General features: G+C 42.6%; 1 protein-coding gene across 3 annotated transcripts in view; it reads left to right on the forward strand.

Annotated features, from left to right (window-relative positions):
- SNX27 (sorting nexin family member 27) overlaps window positions 1–17,355 on the forward strand; it is an 87,058-nt gene extending 69,703 nt beyond the window's left edge. For 2 of the 3 annotated variants that reach the window (XM_025367004.1, XM_025367014.1), the window contains exons 8-12: window positions 4,294–4,383; window positions 15,217–15,366; window positions 15,693–15,821; window positions 16,208–16,267; window positions 16,376–17,355. In XM_025367004.1, the coding sequence (XP_025222789.1) occupies window positions 4,294–4,383; window positions 15,217–15,366; window positions 15,693–15,821; window positions 16,208–16,267; window positions 16,376–16,384 (438 nt within the window). In that variant the 3' untranslated portion in view covers window positions 16,385–17,355. The remainder of the gene's footprint in view (window positions 1–4,293; window positions 4,384–15,216; window positions 15,367–15,692; window positions 15,822–16,207; window positions 16,268–16,375) is intronic. The other variant, XM_025366993.1, reaches the window with a different exon arrangement.
- Window positions 17,356–17,902: the final 547 nt, after the last annotated feature.

Here is a 17,902-nt window from a genome sequence, read left to right on the forward strand (position 1 = left end):
AAAAAAAAAAAAAAAAAAAAAAAAAAAAAAAAAAAAAAAAAAAAAAAAAAATTATGCAAGAAAGGAAGTCATAGCATAGTATATAGCTTAGTTGTGAACAGTGTTTACATATTTATAATAATGCAGTTATTGAGTATTTAATTTTTTATCGAAAAGTTGGGGGAAGAGGAAGTAGGAGTGTTTGGGTGCTACAAGAGAGTTAAAACCAAATATTTTCAAAACAGTAAGTCAACAATGTCTAAAATTGGTAAGTCAGGAATTGTCAATGTAAGCATGCCATTTAGAATTATGGAAGGATTATCACAAGAAATTGCTTAAAGTGCCTAAAAGTAGTTGCTTTTGTGGAATGAGGCTCTGGGATCAAGAGGCTGCTGTTTTTATTAGGAGCCTTTTAGAACTTTTGTTTTTTAAAACTATATATATCTTTTACTTTAATTAAAAAATGTTAAGAAGAGGCCGGGTGCGGTGGCTCAAGCTTGTAATCCCAGCACTTTGGGAGGCCGAGACGGGCGGATCACGAGGTCAGGAGATCGAGACCATCCTGGCTAACACGGTGAAACCCCGTCTCTACTAAAAAAAAATACAAAAAACTAGCCCGGTGAGGTGGCGGGCGTCTGTAGTCCTAGCTACTCGGGAGGCTGAGGCAGGAGAATGGCGTAAACCCAGGAGGCAGAGCTTGCAGTGAGCTGAGATCTGGCCACTGCACTCCAGCCTGGGTGACACAGCGAGACTCCGTCTCAAAAAAAAAAAAAAGTTAAGGCCGGGCGCGGTGGCTCAAGCCTGTAATCCCAGCACTTTGGGAGGCCGAGACGGGCGGATCACAAGGTCAGGAGATCGAGACCATCCTGGCTAACACGGTGAAACCCCGTCTCTACTAAAAATACAAAAAACTAGCCGGGCGAGGTGGCGGACGCCTGTAGTCCCAGCTACTCGGGAGGCTGAGGCAGGAGAATGGCGTAAACCCGGGAGGCGGAGCTTGCAGTGAGCTGAGATCCAGCCACTGCACTCCAGCCTGGGCGACACAGCGAGACTCCGTCTCAAAAAAAAAAAAAAAAAAAAAGTTAAGAAGAAAAGGAAACTAGGGTGGTGATATTTATGTTTTCCACTGAGTCAGTCAAGCAGTGCAATCTTTTTTTTGTTTTGAGAGAGAGTCTTGCTCTGTCTCCCAGGCTGGAATGCAGTGGCATGATCTTGGTTCCGGGTTCAAGTGCTTCTCTTTCCTCACACTCCTGAGTTGCTGGGATTTCCTGCTCCTTCCACCACGTCTGGCTAATTTTTGTATTTTAGTAGAAATGGGGTTTCAGCATGTTGGCCAGGCTAGTCTTGAACTCCTGACCTCAAGTGATCCTCCCGCCTCCCAAAATGATGGGATTACAGGCATGAACCACCACACCTGGGTAAGCAATTTCTTGATTAGAAATGAAAGAAGACCATTTTTACTGCCCCGTGTGTAAAAGAGCTCACTTGGAATTGCTGGAGTAGATAATCACTGTGACCCACCTCTGCCTTGGGAAAGTGTTCATCAAATATTAGTACTGTTGTGAGTGAGTCAGACATAGTTCTAGGCATTAGGAGTAAAAACAAAACAGAAAGACAGTATTCTTATATTCTTATTCTTACTCTCATCTAAACAATACAGAAATAAAGAAAAAAATTGTAAAGCCTTTTCCCTGAGCTAAATAACACTGTAAGTTTCTTTGGAAACTGGATAGACCAGTATTGTTTATTTCCCCCTCTACTTTTCTGCTGGCTTTTCAATAATTGGTTTAAATTTGGCTGGAGCTGTACAGTGTTTTGGTGATGAAGAGGAAAGTGTTCAGGATCTTCAGGACATTGAAATTGCATGGTAGTTCTTCTTAAATATCCCCTCTGTGGCTATAATCCTCAGTGCCTAAGTGAGCCCTCACTTGTATGGCCAGGATTGGGGAGAGACTGGCATAATCTTTCTATTAGTCACTTCCTGGCAGGACATTCATATCCTTGTACAGTTCTTAGAAGAACTTAATAGCTAAATGATACTAATAATAGCTACTGATATATACTTTACAAAACTCTTAACATCTGTCATCTTTTTCTTGTACACCTATAAGATATTCCAGTTTTACACAGTGGAAGGGTTTACATGACTTATGCAAATGCACATTGGTAGGTGACAGAACTAAAAATTGAATTAGTCTCTTGACTTAATTTTTTTTTTTTTTTTTTTGCGATAGAGTCTTGCTCTGTTGCCCAGGCTGGAGTGCAATGGCACAATCTTGGCTCACTGCAAGCTCTGCCTTCTGGGTTCACGCCATTCTCCTGCCTCAGCCTCCTGAGTAGCTGAGACTGCAGGTGCCCACCACCACGCCCGGCTAATTTTTTGTAGTTTTAGTAGAGAGGGGGTTTCACCGTGTTAGCCAGGATGGTCTCAATCTCCTGACCTCGTGATCCACCCGCCTCGGCCTCCCAAAGTGCTGGGATTACAGGCGTGAGCCACCGCGCCTGGCCTTCTTGACTTAATCTTGAACTCATTTGCCTATCCAACTATTTTTCCTTAAAAGACCCTGGGAAGTGATTTCTGCCTTAAGTATCATAACATCATTGATCTTCCTTATTTCATTCTCTCTTCAGGTTAATTCATGTGACTTTCAAACACAAATCAAACTTTCTTTAATAAAGAAGAAGCCATTTTTTATTGCTTATTTTAGCTCCCTGTTATTTCCTTAAGTCTAAATTCCTGTGCCTACTTTTTAGAATTTTTCATAATCTGTTGTTAGTCTGCCTATCCAGCATTATCTTTCATTGTCTCCTATTCCCTTAGTTAAATCAGGCAAATCTGTTTTCTCAAAGTATTTAAGCACAGACTCATCCCTGTTTCCTAACTTTAGCTTATAGTTTCTCTTCTTCATTCTGTTCTTTGGGGATCCACCCAAGGCGTCCCTGATAACTGTAATTATCAGTAAGTGCTTCCATTCTGACTGCCTATATCACTGTCTGTACCATACATGTTTGCTATTTCATTGTAATACAGCATTATATACCATCTTTCAGTGCTCTCTAATTGTTTACACATGTATAAAATAACTGGAATTTAAGTCCCCTGACATGAGAAACCAGATTTCTCACATACACCTAAAACAATGCCATGCCAGATATTCTTTAAATGCTAGTTATTCCAATTAGTATACTTGTTACTGAATGTATTAGTCCATTTTTACACTGCTGTAAAGACGCTACCTGAGATTAGGTAATTTATAAAAAAAGGAAGGTTTTGTTTGTTTTGTGCTTTTTTGAGATGGAGTCTTGCACTGTCACCTGGGCTGGAGTGCAGTGGCATGATCTCAGCTCACTGCAACCTCTGCCTCCTGGGTTCAAACGATTCTCCTGCCTCACCCTCCTGAGTAGCTGGGATTACAGGTGCCCGCCACCATGCCCAGCTAATTTTTTGTATTTTTAGTAGAGACGGGGTTTCATCATGTTTGCCAGGCTGGTGTCGAACTCCTAACCTTGTGATTCACCTGCCTCAGCCTCCCAAAGTACAAGAAAGGAAGTTTAATTGACTCACAGTTTCGCACGGCTGGGGAAGGCCTCTGGAAACTTACAATCATGGCACAAGGTGAAGGGGAAGCAAGCTCCTTCTTCACAAGGCTACGAGAGAGAGCGAGCAAGCACACACAGGGGGAACTGCTATTTTTAAATCTGTCAGATCTAGGCCAAGTGCGGTGGCTCATGCCTGTAATCCTAGCACTTTGGGAGGTCGAGGTGGGCAGATCACTTGAGGTCAAGAGTTCGAGACTAGGCTGGCCAACATGGTGAAGCCCCATCTCTATTAAAAATACAAAAATTAGCTGGGTGTGGTGGCTCATGCCTGTAGTCCCAGCTACTCTGGAGGCTGCAGCAGGAGAATCACTTGAACCCGGGAGGCGGAGGTTTCAGTGAGCCGAGATTGTGCCACTGCACTCCAGCCTGGGTGACAGAGCCAGACTCCGTCTCAAAACAAACAAAAAAACCCCATCAGATCTTGTGAGAACTCCCTCACTATCACGAGACCAACATGGGGAAACCAGACCATGATCCAGTCACCTCCCACTGGGTCCCTCCCTCGACAAGTGGGGATGACAATTTGAGATGAGATTTGAGTGGGGACACAGAGCCAGACCATATTCCTGGACACGTGGCAGAGTTCACTGGTAATGATGGTGGTCCAAGTGGACAAGAGATTTTCTGAAAATGCATCTGTGTCTGTTTTCATCGAGAATGTACATAATAACGATTTTTAGACTCCTTTCTTTTCTACTTCTGTTTTGGTGATAGGCAGTCGATGATGTGAAGAAAGGTTACATCAAAGCAGAAGAAAAGTCCTACCAATTACAGAAGCTATACGAACAAAGAAAAATGGTCATGGTAAGTTTATGTCCCCATAATCCCTTTATAAAATGCCCCTTCCTACCTTTTAAACCTATTGTTCCAGTCATTTTTGAAAGGATTACAATGTGGTTAGTGGCTTAACTAATTTTTATTTTTATTTTTATTTTTATTTTTTTTGAGACGGAGTCTCGCTCTGTAGCCCAGGCTGGAGTGCAGTGGCCGGATCTCAGCTCACTGCAAGCTCCGCCTCCCGGGTTCACGCCATTCTCCGGCCTCAGCCTCCCGAGTAGCTGGGACTACAGGCGCCCGCCACCTCGCCCGGCTATTTTTTGTATTTCTTAGTAGAGACGGGGTTTCACCGTGTTAGCCAGGATGGTCTCGATCTCCTGACCTCGTGATCTGCCCATCTCGGTCTCCCAAAGTGCTGGGATTGCAGGCTTGAGCCACCGCGCCCGGCCAGCTAATTTTTAAAAAGGGGGGGAATAGGGACCTTGATGCAAAGTCTATTGTGTTTCTCCATCTAACACACAAAGATCTTGAATTACTGTATATTGGTACATAATTTTATTACTATTTTTTGGGGGGAGTAGGGGCGGGGGGAGGGATAGAGTCTTGCTGTGTTGCCCAGGCTGAAGTGCAGTGTCACAATCTAGGCTCACTGCAACCTTTGCCTCCTGGGTTCAAGCGATTCTCCTGTCTCAGCTTCCCGAGCAGCTGGGACTACAGGCATGCGCCACCACGCCCAGCTAATTTTTGTATTTGCAGTAGGGACAGGGTTTTGCCATGTTGGCCAGGCTGGTCTCGAACTCTTGACCCCAGGTGATCCACCTGCCTCGGCCTCCCAAAGTGCTGGGATTACAGGAATGAGCCACTGAGCCTGACCCATAATTTTTTTATTAATAATAACTTTTTTGATTAAATACAACAAAAGTTCTATAAAACATTACAATAGGATATAGATAAGATTGTATAAGAACTGATATTTAGCTTTTTAACATTAGAAATTAGTCATGATTGGCTGGGCGCGGTGGCTCACGCCTGTAATCCCAGCACTTTGGGAGGCCGAGACGGGCGGATCACGAGGTCAGGAGATCGAGACCATCCTGGCTAACATGGTGAAACCCCATCTCTACTAAAAAATACAAAAAACTAGCCCGGCGAGGTGGCGGGTGCCTGCAGTCCCAGCTACTCGGGAGGCTGAGGCAGGAGAATGGCGTAAACCCAGGAGGCAGAGCTTGCAGTGAGCTGAGATCCGGCCACTACACTCCAGCCTGGGCGACAGAGCGAGACTCCATCTCAAAAAAAAAAAAAAAAAAAAAGAAATTAGTCATGATTTAGCAATAGCAAAATCATTTGTTTTTACAGCTTCGATTTCTGCAGTTGCTTAAACATTTATGCTCTGTAGTGCTCTTGGTTAGTATATCATCCTAGAATTGTGCTATTTGATTCAATAGCTACTAGACTCATGTAGGTATTTAAATATAAATTTAAATTCATTTAAATTAAATACAATTTAAAATTCAGTTCTGTAGCTGCTCTAGCCACATTTCAGTGCTAAGCAGCCGTATGTGCACAGTGAATAGCTAGCATATTGGACTGTGCAGGTATAGAACATTTTCATCATCACTGAAAGTTTTGCTGAACAGGGCTGCCTAGAGTATTCCTTAAATGGCTTTAAATTCGTTTTCAATTTGTATCTGCCATAGATACAGGGATGGAAATTGTCAAAAATAAAATTAGTAAAGAACACATAAAAATTTCTACTCATTATAACATTTTAAAATTTCTCTCTTGACGGATTCACATGTAGTCGAAATTTTTTCAATTACACATGCTCCTCAACTTACGATGGGGTTACATCCCAGTAAACACATCTTAAGTTGAAAATATTAAATCAAAAATGCATTTAATACACCTAACCTACCAAACATTATAGCTTAGCCTAGCCTGCCTTAAATGTGATCAGAACACGTATTACCCTACAGTCAGGCAAAATCATCTAACACAAAGCCTATTTTAGAATGAAGTTATTTAAACTGGTTTTTTTTTTGTTTTTTTTTTTTTTTCGTTTTTTTTGAGACTGAGTCTCGCTGTGTCACCCAGGCTGGAGTACAGTGGTGTGATCTCAGCTCACTGCAACCTCTGCATCCTGGGCTCAAGCGATTCTCCTTCCTCAGCCTCCCCAGTAGCTGGGACTATAGGCACCCGCCACCACACCTGGCTAATTTTTGTATTTTTAGTAGAGATGAGGTTTCACCATGTTGGCCAGGCTGATCTCAAACTCCAGACCTCCAGTGAACCACTTGCCTCGGCCTCCCAAAGTGCTGGGATTACAGGCGTGAGCCACTGCGCCAGGCCTAAAGTTATTTAAAGTTTTGAGCAAAAATTTGAGGTACTTGTAAAGACAGCAGAAAAGTTTAAAAAAAAAAAAATTGAAATACAACGTCTACTGCACACACATGGCTTTCACACCATCATAAAGTCAAAAAAGCATTAAGTTAACCATTGTAAGTTAGTGACCACCTGTATCATTTTCATTCTTTAGTAATGATTCTGATAAGTCATTTGAATTATTTTGGACCTTCTGTGTACTTTTCAGGAGAGAGTGTTGATTCATGTACATTAATTGGGTTGGAATAAGAGTGCAAACAGCTGTGGGGCGCGGTAGCTCACGCCTGTAATCCCAGCACTTTGGGAGGCTGAGGCGGGTGGATCACCTGAGGTCAGGAGTTCGAGACCAGCCTGGCCAAGATGGTGGAACCCCATCTCTACTAAAAATACAAAAAGTAGCTGGGTGTGGTGTCATGTGCCTGTAATCCCAGCTACTCAGGAGGCTGAGGCCAGAGAATCACTTGAACCCGGGAGGCAAAGGTTGCACTGAGCTGAGATTTCGCCACTGCACTTCAGCCTGGGAAACACAGTGAGACGCCATCTTAATAACAACAACAAAAAAGCAAACCAGTCAGCCATTGAACTTAGCCTGTAATCTTATATCTAGCTAAGTTAGTTATTTTAATCACTTATATGATGAAAAGTAATAAATCTCTTTACTTTAGAAAATTGCCAGAGATCAGGGAGCCATCTTACCAATGTTCTATGTATCAGCAGGCTGACATAAAAAATGTAAAATCTTTTAAATGTAATTAAATCTTGCCAGAATTTTGGTTAGAAGAATTTTGCTATTTGTGAGACAGAATTTTAAAACGCGACTTCACCTGTTCTTTAAGATAATGCATTGTCTTCTATATATTAATGCATGATTCGGACTCATACTACATTTGCATCTTTTTGGTGAAAAGGGCCAAATACTAACGGGCCAGCCACTTCTGCAGTAGTCCTTTGCCTTTGCCAAAGCCAACAAAGTTTTCTCGTTTCTGAAAAGTTAATAGAATCAAAATAATTTCATAAGGCCTTCTCATAATACCAGTGTGGAATACATACTGTTTCTTTGCATTTATAGTACTCCAAACACACTATCTTTCCATCTATGCATTCAACAAAACATATTTGTTGAGTACCAAGTACGTGCCAAGCACAGTGCAAGGTGTGAGAGAAATAAATAGGTTTGCGTTGTGCTGTGGCAAAATATAGAAAATCTGAATTTAATGAGCACAGTAATCTATTATGAAGTCATTGTTAGACTTATTTATATTTTTTAATCACCCAGGTAAAAACTCAAGTATAGTTGATAGATGTGTTTCCCCATGGTCTTTTGCCATTGTGTATAAAATAGGCTTAAACGTTTGTGGAATTAGATTGTCTTGAAAACCTAGTGCCAACGTATTTCTGAGTACTAGCCGCATGATATGAGAGTCAGATTTTGAACAAAATCTGATCACAGTTTGAATTTTATAAGTATAATATGTATTCAAGTATCAGTGTTCAAAGGCATTAGCCTAGGCAATATTAGCTCATGGTCAATACATTGAAACTTCTCACATGGGCCCTTCTGAGCCCATAGGCCTTGATGCCATTAAACATAGCAGCTAAGTATGGTGAACAGGCCTATGATTAGGTGAGGTGACTACAATTTGTAGTTGTCACATCACTGTGAGACCTGCAGCAACACAATGAACTTCTCAGTTTTAGTTTCTTTTCTGTAAAACCGGGATATTCAGATTATCACCTATTAAGTAGAATCTTGACAAAATACGCCAAGATTCTTAGAAGATAAATAAGCTTTGTGTAAGTTCCCCTGTCCTCCAAATCTCCAAATACAGAAGAGAGCTCACATCTGTGCATAGTTTATAATACCCAGTGTGATCAAAAACATTTTTTGTTTTATACTTAATTACAAAGTTAGACTGAATCTCAAATTTGGATGGTTGAGAATATAATGTACAAGAAATAATGTTTTCTCTTCTCTTCCTTCCTCCCTCCCTCTCTTTCTCTCTCCTCACACAAACAGTAGACATATGTAAATTATGCTTTTCTTATGTTGAAGTGGCCTGATTTTGCCATTGTTGAACAGATAAATAAAGAGCTTTTGTGTTTCACTACATAATTTGTATTGATTTCACGCAAGGCAGCATGTATGTCAGTTTTTCTCAAAGTATGGTCTCCAGTCTACTTACATGGAAGACACTTTTGAAGCTACTTAAAATGCAGATTTCTAGACTCCACTCCACATTTACTAAGCCAGAATCTCTGGGGGTAGGTCCTAGGGAACTTTATTTTTAAAAAGCACACTGGTGATTCTGGAACGTTAGGTGCTTCAGAATCACTACTCTGATTCTGGTTTTGGGAGAGTTGGCTCTTGAGGTTCTTCTCAGTCCCTTACTTCTATTTTGGACCTGATTTGACCCTTGGCAGGTTGTTTGGGAGAAGAGAGAGTTCTCTGGAGTGGACCTTAACACATTCACCTAAAGTGTTCTGCTCTGTTAAGCATTGAGTCTCTGCTTTAAAAACTGTCGGCTGGGTGGGGTGGCTCACGCCTATAATCCCAGCACTTTGGGAGGCCGGGGTGGGCAGATCACGAGGTCAGGAGATTGAGACCATCCTGGGTAACACGGTGAAACCCCGTCTCGACTAAAACTACAAAAAATTAGCCGGGCGTGGTGGCGGATGCCTGTAGTCCCAACTACTCAGGAGGCTGAGGCAAGGAGAATGGCATGAACCTGGAAGGCGGAGCTTGCAGTGAGCCAAGATGGTGCCACTGCACTCCAGCCTGGGCGACAGAGCGAGACTCCATCTCAAAAAAAAAAAAAAAAAAAAATCAGAAACTGCCCTGTATCTGTATTTATTTGTCTTGCTGAATATTGAACATTTTAAAAATATCCTGTACTATACCTTTCCAATTCTCTGGCTTAAATGGGCCACTTTCTACATGTTATATGAATAAAGGAAGATAATTCGGGATACATATTTAGTTACTCAAAGCTTAAAGTGAAAACTAAGGGAACCTGTGTTCTTGGGGAGATAACAGAGTCAAGTCTCATTGGGAGACAGGGTGGTCAGAGAGACTCAGGCTGGGTAGTATTTATCAACTTTAAGTGGGCACATTCTCCTGAAAGGAGAATGGGCAGGATGATTTGGTGTTTCAAATACCAAATACCCTTTTAAATACCCTTATGTAAATATGCTTTAAGCCATGCCTGTAATCCTAGCACTTTGGATCTAGCATTTTGGAAGGCCGAGGCAGGCAGATCACGAAGTCAGGAGTTCGAGACCAGCCTGACCAGCATGGTACAACCCCGTCTCTACTAAAAATACAAAAATTAGCCGGGCGTGGTGGCGCACACCTGTAGTCCCAGCTACTCAGGCTGAGGCAGGAGAATTGCTTGAACCTGGGAGGTGGAGGTTGCAGTGAGCTGAGATCGTGCCACTACACTCCAGCCTGGGCAACAGAGCGAGACTCTGTCTCAAAAAAAAAAAGAAAAAGAAAAAAAAATTCACCTTTCTTTGACAAGTTTTTGATTTATATAAAAACTTTTTTTTAAAGTTATTTTAGGTTCAGGGACACATGTGCAGGTTTGTTACATAGGTAAACTGCATGTCATGGGAGTTTGGTGTACAGATTATTTTGTCACCCAGGAAGTAAGCATGGTACTCCATAGGTGTTTTTTCTGATCCCCTCCTGTAAAATTTTAAATGCTTCTTCTTTGAGGCTTTGTGCAAGCCCAAGGATGTAGGGACTGCCCACTTAATGCTGATAAATACTGCCCAATCTGAGCTCTCTGAAAACCTTGTCTCCCAATGAGACTTTACCTTTATTGGCTCACCAAGGGCACAGGTGCCCTTGGTTTTCCCTTGGGTTATTTTTAGAGCTTATGCCATTAAGAAGTCCCCTGAAGGTCTTTTGCTTTCAAGGACTACATTCTTGAATACGGAGGGATAAAGCAGTCTTTTGATTCAGAGGGGACGGAGAGGGCACGTATTATGTGCCTGACTGGTCTAGGCACTTTATATGAAGTCTCATTTTCTCCTTATAACAACCCTGTAGGTATTATTCCTACTTTACAGAGAAGTGGAATCTGAGAGATTAAGATTCTTACCTAAGATCACATAGCTTGTCAGAAGTGGAACTAGAATTTGAAAATGTGATTTGAACCCATTTTTGTCAGGCTCCAGTGCATATATTTTTCCCTGCATCAGTGAAGACAGGATGGCAGCAATGTCTTTTATTTCCAGATGGCAGAAGAGAAGAAGATCCCAGGTAGAGTAACTTACTCAGGGTCACAAAGAGAGAGTTTAAGATACTCAGAGCTCCATGCTTCTTCTGATCTCTTTTCCCAATCCCCGCCTTTGTTGGCATGCTTCTCTCCTAAAAGATATATTATAGTAAAACTCCCAATAAGAAATTGTGGCAGAAATATTTGTCAAAAATAGTAGTGGTACCTCTCAACGAAGAGAACTCTCAACAGATGTGCTATGTGTAATCCTATTTTGTTAAAGGACATGAGTAGAACTAGTTTCAAGGGTCGACAGCACCCACTGGCATTTGCAGAGGTGTTAAGTGTCCTGGAGCAGAATTGCTGCTTATTGAGCAGTAAAGTTTCTGATGACTATGTTAGGAAGATGGCTTGAATTGAGTGCCAGAGGCCTGATTGCTAGGATGTTCTTTTTCTTTTAACATTTTATTGTGTGTATTTGAGATGGAGTCTCACTCTGTTGCCCAGGCTGGCTGGAGTACAGTGGCACAATCTTGGCTCACTGCAACCTCCACCTTCCAGGTTCAAGCAGTTCTCCTGCCTCAGCCTCTTGTGTAGCTGGGATTACAAATGCATGCCACTACGCCTGGCTAATTTTTGTATTTTTAGTAGAAATGGGGTTTCACCATGTTGGCCAGGCTGGTCTCGAACTCTTGACCTCAGGTAATCTGCCTGCCTCAGCCTCCCAAAGTGCTGGGATCACAGGCATGAACCACCACACCCAGCTGTGTAAATTTTTAAATACATAAAGAAGTTGAAACAAAAATACAATTAGTCCCCATGTACCCATTACCCAGCTTCAATAGCCTTCGACTTTCTGCCATTCATGTTGCCTCTGTTTCATTCGTATGCTTTCTTCCCCCAGGAGATTTGTTTGTTTGTTTTACTGTCACTGACTTGAAGCTCACCCCAGGAATTTTTGAAAGTAACTTCCAGATACTTTAAAAAGTTTATTTTAGCTGTCATTTATTGAATTCCTAATTATGGCTGAGTACTATGTTAAATATCTTTTTTATTTTTATTTCTTGTTTTGAGACAGGGTCTTGCTTTGTCACCCAGACTGGAGTGCAGTGGTGCAATCTCAGCCAGGCTGGAGTGCAGTGGTGCCATCATAGCCTTGACCTCCTGGGCTCAACCAATCCTCCTACCTCACCCTCCCAAGTAGCTAGGACTACAACAGGTGCCTGGCAAATTTTTTTTTGTTGTTGTTGTTGTTTTTGTAGAGATGGGTTTCACTGTATTGCCTAGGCTGGTCTCTAACTCCTGGGCTCAAGTGATCCTCCCACCTCAGGCTCCCAGTGTTGGGATTACAAGTGTGAGCCACCATGCCCAGCCAAATACTCTGTATTTAATGCTCACAAATCACACTGTGGTATAGATGCTATTATTATTTCCCTTTTATGGAAGAGGAAACTGAGGCACCTGGGATTAAGTAATTTGCCTGCCTTAAAGTAACTTACAAAAGGTTGCACAGTTAGGAAGTAATGGAAGTAATGGGGCCAGGATTCAAGCCCAGGGTAGTCTGGGCCTCTTAATCACTCCTCTGTGTTTCAGGCATTGCTGTTTATTATAACCCCAGAAGAGTTCTATTCTGTTCTATATTACCCACCCCTGTCATATTTACCAAAGTATAGGAGTCAGAGATTTCTTTTGTTTATAGTGCTAATGGCAGGATTAAGCAGTATCCATGTTTATCACTGATCTAGGAAGGACAATAAAAAAGAGAAGGTGTAATAGGGTGATAGAAGGAGGGAGGGAAGAAAAATGATGTGATTGAAATATTGTTGCACCTCTAGGCCGGGCACGGTGGCTCACACCTGTAATCCCAGAACTTTGGGAGGCTGAGGCAGGCAGATCACTTGAGGCCAGGAGTTCGAGGCCAGCCTGGCCAACATGGCAAAACCTCGTCTCTACTAAAAATACAAAGCATTAGCCAGGTGTGGTGGCGCACATCTGTGGTCCCAGTTACTCAGGAGGCTGAGGCATGAGAATTGCTTGAACCTGGGAGATGGAGGCTGCAGTGAGACATGATCACACCCCTGCACTCCAGCCTGGGTGACAGAGTGAGACTCTGTCTCAATTAAAATAAATAAATAAATAAATAAATAAATAAAGAGATGGGGACTCGCTCTGTTGCCCTGGCTGGAGTGCAGTGGCATGACCATGTTTCACTGCAGCCTTAAACTCCTGAGCTCAACCTATCCTCCTGCCTAAGCCTCCCAAATAGCTAGGACTACAGGCACATATCACCATACCCAGCTAATTTTGAAATTTTTTGTAGAGGCAAGGCGTCACTGTGTTGCCCATGCTGGTCTCAAATTCCTGGGCTCAAGCAGTCCTCCTGCTGCAGCCTCCCAAAGTACTCTGGGATTACAGGCGTGAGCACTGCACATGGCCCCTCTGGATTAGTTTTGCCGTGTTGTAACTGTGAGAGTCATATGTGGCACTTTATTTTGGTCCAGATGCTTTTTAAGGAACCATATATACTGGAGACCCAGGGGACAATGGGGTTGATTTGGGGACTAGTTGGTGACAGTAAAAGGAACAGAGGCCTGGAAATTAAACTTGGGTTCTAGTCCTAGTTGTGCCACTTACTATTACTTGTGACTGCAGGCTAGTCTCATCTCACTCTGAGTTCCCATAAAATGACTCATTTTTAAAGTCTCTTTCAGTTTTAACATTTTGTAAGTATGAGATTTGGGGTAGCTTAATCCTTACTATAGATCATTGTAACTTTTGATTGCAAAAGGAATAAGGAGAAATACTACTGCCGGGCATAGTGGCTCATGCCTGTAATCCCAGCACTTTGGGAAGCCGAGGCGGGTGGATCACGAGGTCAGGAGATGGAGACCATCCTGGCTAACACAGTGAAACCCTGTCTCTACTAAAAATACAAAAATTTAGCTGGGCTTGGTGGCAGGCGCCTGTAGTCCCAGCTCCTCAGGAGGCTGAGGCAGGAGAATAGCGTGAATCCGGGAGACGGAGCTTACAGTGAGCCGAGATCGGGCCACTGCACTCCCGCCTGGGCGACAGAGCAAGACTCCGTATCAAAAAAAAAAGAGAGAGAGAGAGAAATATTTATTCCCTTTCCTAATTGTAAGGATAGATTAGATTCCCATCCCTTGATTACAATGAAAATAGAGGATCAGACTAAACAGAATTGTGAGACCCCTTCTAGCCCTGTGAGTCCTGGTTATAGTATATCTTCTGGTTTTCATCTGTGTGTCTTTTTGTTTTTCTGGGTTTTTGTTTTTGTTTTTTTTCCTGAGACAGATTCTTGCTCTGTCTCCCAGTCTGGAGTGCAGTGGCACGATCTCAGCTCACTGCAACCTCTGCCTCCTGGGTTCAAGTGATTCTCCTGCCTCAGCCTCCTGAGTAGCTGAAACTACAGGCGTGTGCCACCACGCTCAGATAATTTTTTGTATTATTAGGTATTTGAGGTATTTGAGGCTGCAGTAAGACATGGTCATGCCACTGCACTCCATTGAGACGGGGTTTCACTGTGTTAGCCAGGATGGTCTTGATCTCCTGACCTCTTGATCCATCCGCCTTGGCCTCTCAAAGTGTTGGGATTACAGGCGTGACCCACTGCACCTGGCCCGTATCTTTCTGAAGTAGAGAAAGGAGGGTTAGAAGTATGAAGGTGTTGTTTCCTTACTTATGGCAAAAAAAAAAAAAAAAAAAAAACAAGGCAGAAGTTGAAAGTGGGATAAAGAATTGCTAGCCAGGCACAGTGGCTCACGCCTGTAACCCTTACACTTTGGGTGGCTGAGGTGGGAGGATTAGTTGAGCCCAGGAGTTCGAGACCAGCGTGGGTAACATAGAGAGACCCTGTCTCTACAGAAAATCAAAAAAGTAGCTGGGTATGGTGGTGTGTGCCTGTGGTCCCAGCTACTTGGGAGCTGAGGCAGGAGGATCACTGGAGGCTGAGGTGGGAGGATTGCTTGCACCCTGGAGATTGAGGTTTCAGTGAGCCAAGATCATGCCACTGCACTCCAGCCTAAGTGACAGAGCAAGACCTGGTCTCAAAAAATGAAAATAATTGTCTCAGAGTCCTTTCCCAACTTAGGGATGGGTGCGAGACCAGAGGCCAGGTCTTCAGGTTGCTGGGTGAGAATACTCTTTGTTCTTTTTCTTGCACATCTCAATAGCTCTTCTTTGTGTTTAGTACCATAGGAACCCTTTTTCTCCTTCCTTCTTCTTTTTTTTTTTTTTTCAGTACCTCAACATGCTAAGGACTTGTGAGGGCTACAATGAAATCATCTTTCCCCACTGTGCCTGTGACTCCAGGAGGAAGGGGCACGTTATCACAGCCATCAGCATCACGCACTTTAAACTGCATGCCTGCACTGAAGAAGGACAGCTGGAGGTGAGTTTTCAGCATAGGGCTCTGCTACGAGGACTGGAGATACTTTGATGCTCACTTGCTTGTGACGTTTTAATTCCTTTTTAGAGGGAAATGAAATCAAAATTGTATTTTGACTGGGCAGATAAACAGGCACGGAATCCACACTGATCCTCAACTTCATTGACTGCTTCCACTGATTTGTATTCTTCTGTCACAATCCTTTCTCTGAAGGAATGCAGACATCTCCATTCATTTCTCTTCTGTCTCCTGGTTCAGAACCCCCTACCTCAGTTCCCTAGCACTCTGAAACACAGACTGTACCTTACTCCCTTGTCTTGGTTGTCCAGAACCAGGTAATTGCATTTGAATGGGATGAGATGCAGCGATGGGACACAGATGAAGAAGGGATGGCCTTCTGTTTCGAATATGCACGAGGAGAGAAGAAGCCCCGATGGGTTAAAATCTTCACACCATATGTGAGTGCAATTTGAGGAAAGTAACTGGGACTTAGTTTTGTTTTTTTTTTTTTTTTCCAGCTAAATGCATAAATGGAGAGAGAGATAGAGCTAGTAGTTGTCTTGAGATCTGAACCTGTTTGAATCCTGGAACCCCCAGATTCATCCTGTCTGCTTTAGGCCTGACTGGAATTGGCAATTTCCTATTCCACTTGGCTCATAGTTACCACTAGAAGGAGCTAGAGAATAGTGGATGAACCAGGCCTGAGTTTTGTGGTACTTGTCAGGGTTTTTCTGTAGACTGAGTTTGGAAGATGGGATGACTGGGGACAGGAGTTCAAAGGCACAGTCCTGAGGTACCTTCTCTTGAGAAGTTAGTGATTGTCACCACCGTTTTTTTTTTTCAGTTCAATTACATGCATGAGTGCTTCGAGAGGGTGTTCTGCGAGCTCAAGTGGAGAAAAGAGGTAATTCTGAACAGTTCTTGAATTGACCTTTCATCTTTTTGTTTCTTTAAAATTTATAGGCCTGTGGCCAAATACCTGGGACCCTCACCTCCATCTCTGTCTTTCTAGGAATATTAGTTAGAGACTGATTATCTCATGTGAGCCAGGACATTCTTCCAGCAAGGTTGGCCTCTGGATGGTGAACGGGCTGTGCAAAAAAGCCCTGCTTCTTCCCTTGTCTAGAGGGTGGACATTGGCTACAGGCTCTTCCATCTCTCATGACTTCATGGACCCTCCTCTGCCAGTTTTTTAAATCAGATCACCCTCCATGTTGTTCCTGACCCGCAGGGGAAGCTGTCCTCAGTTGTAGCCGTCTGACTGGATGAGTCCTGGCAGTCTTTCTAGGCGAACCAAGAATGTGTGTGTGAGGGAAGGTGCTTCCTGTTGCTTTACTGCTGTCTGTATGTGCCAGTGCTGGAACAGAATTTGGAAGATTCTGAATAATTAGCTACTTATTCTCAAAATCTTTGAAAGAATCAGGAGGTCAAGTCAATAACATGAAAATTTATATTCTTAGTGCAGTAGAAAGAACATTGGGCTCTGGGAATTTTATCTTGGTTTTCTCCTGGCTTTTTTTTCCTCTGTGTAATTTTGGGTAAATCAGCTTCCCTAGCTCTCAGTTTTCTCTTCTGTGAAACAGGAAGACTGAACCACGTAATTAATATCCAAGGTCCCTTCCGGCTCTAAAAGGCTATGATTCTAGATGAGAAGTTATATCAGGAGAGATACGGCCAATCAGATTGAGTCATCCAGGCATACCTTTTTAGCTTCTGTTTGAGGAGTTGTCTCCAGAGAAGAGGAGATGTGGCTTCCCAATAACTCTTTTTTTTTTTTTTCCTTTCAGAACATTTTCCAGATGGCGAGGTCACAGCAGAGAGATGTGGCCACCTAGCCTTTCCTTATCCCCTTCCCTTCCTTTCACTCCCATCCTCTTGCTCCTTTCATGTCCCATTTCAGACAGAGTAACCATTAACACAAAAGAAGAGAAAGAGTTAAAGTCATTATATTCAAAAGCCCTAAACTAAATATTATTAATAACGCCCTCTGAATTTCATGTCTCTGGAATTGAGGTGGTAGTAAACAGCAGATTGGTCAGCACCAGAAGTCAACTGAGTTAAGACAGGAAAAGAAAATAAGCCCAACCAACTTGCCAAAGGTATCTTTGTCCTTTCACCTGGGCCTCATACCAACAGCCTCTCCTTGTACTATATTTTTAAAACTGGAACTATGAACTTCATCCATTTGCACTGTTCAGACATATATATGTATGTATGTAAAAATTATATATACACAAATTAGCTGCACGTATATACATATATATATTTCTTTTTAAATTTCATATTGATGGCAGTACCTTTTTTAGCTTGTGTTTTTACACACCTTTCACTAGAATCCATGACCTCTCTTGTGCTCTCTTTATTTTGAAACAAACTTTAAAAAGGAAAAAAAAAAAGCATTTTACAGGGAAAAATACCTCTCCTCATGAAGGACTTGAAAAGTTTACAACCTGCTTGGATTTTTGCCCCTTTTTTGTATCGAGTATAGATTCCGGCTCATGGGTTGCCATAGAGTCTGAGGAACAGGGAGTATAGTTTC

Source organism: Theropithecus gelada, chromosome 1 (genome assembly GCF_003255815.1).
Source record: "Theropithecus gelada isolate Dixy chromosome 1, Tgel_1.0, whole genome shotgun sequence".
Lineage (NCBI taxonomy): Eukaryota > Metazoa > Chordata > Mammalia > Primates > Cercopithecidae > Theropithecus > Theropithecus gelada.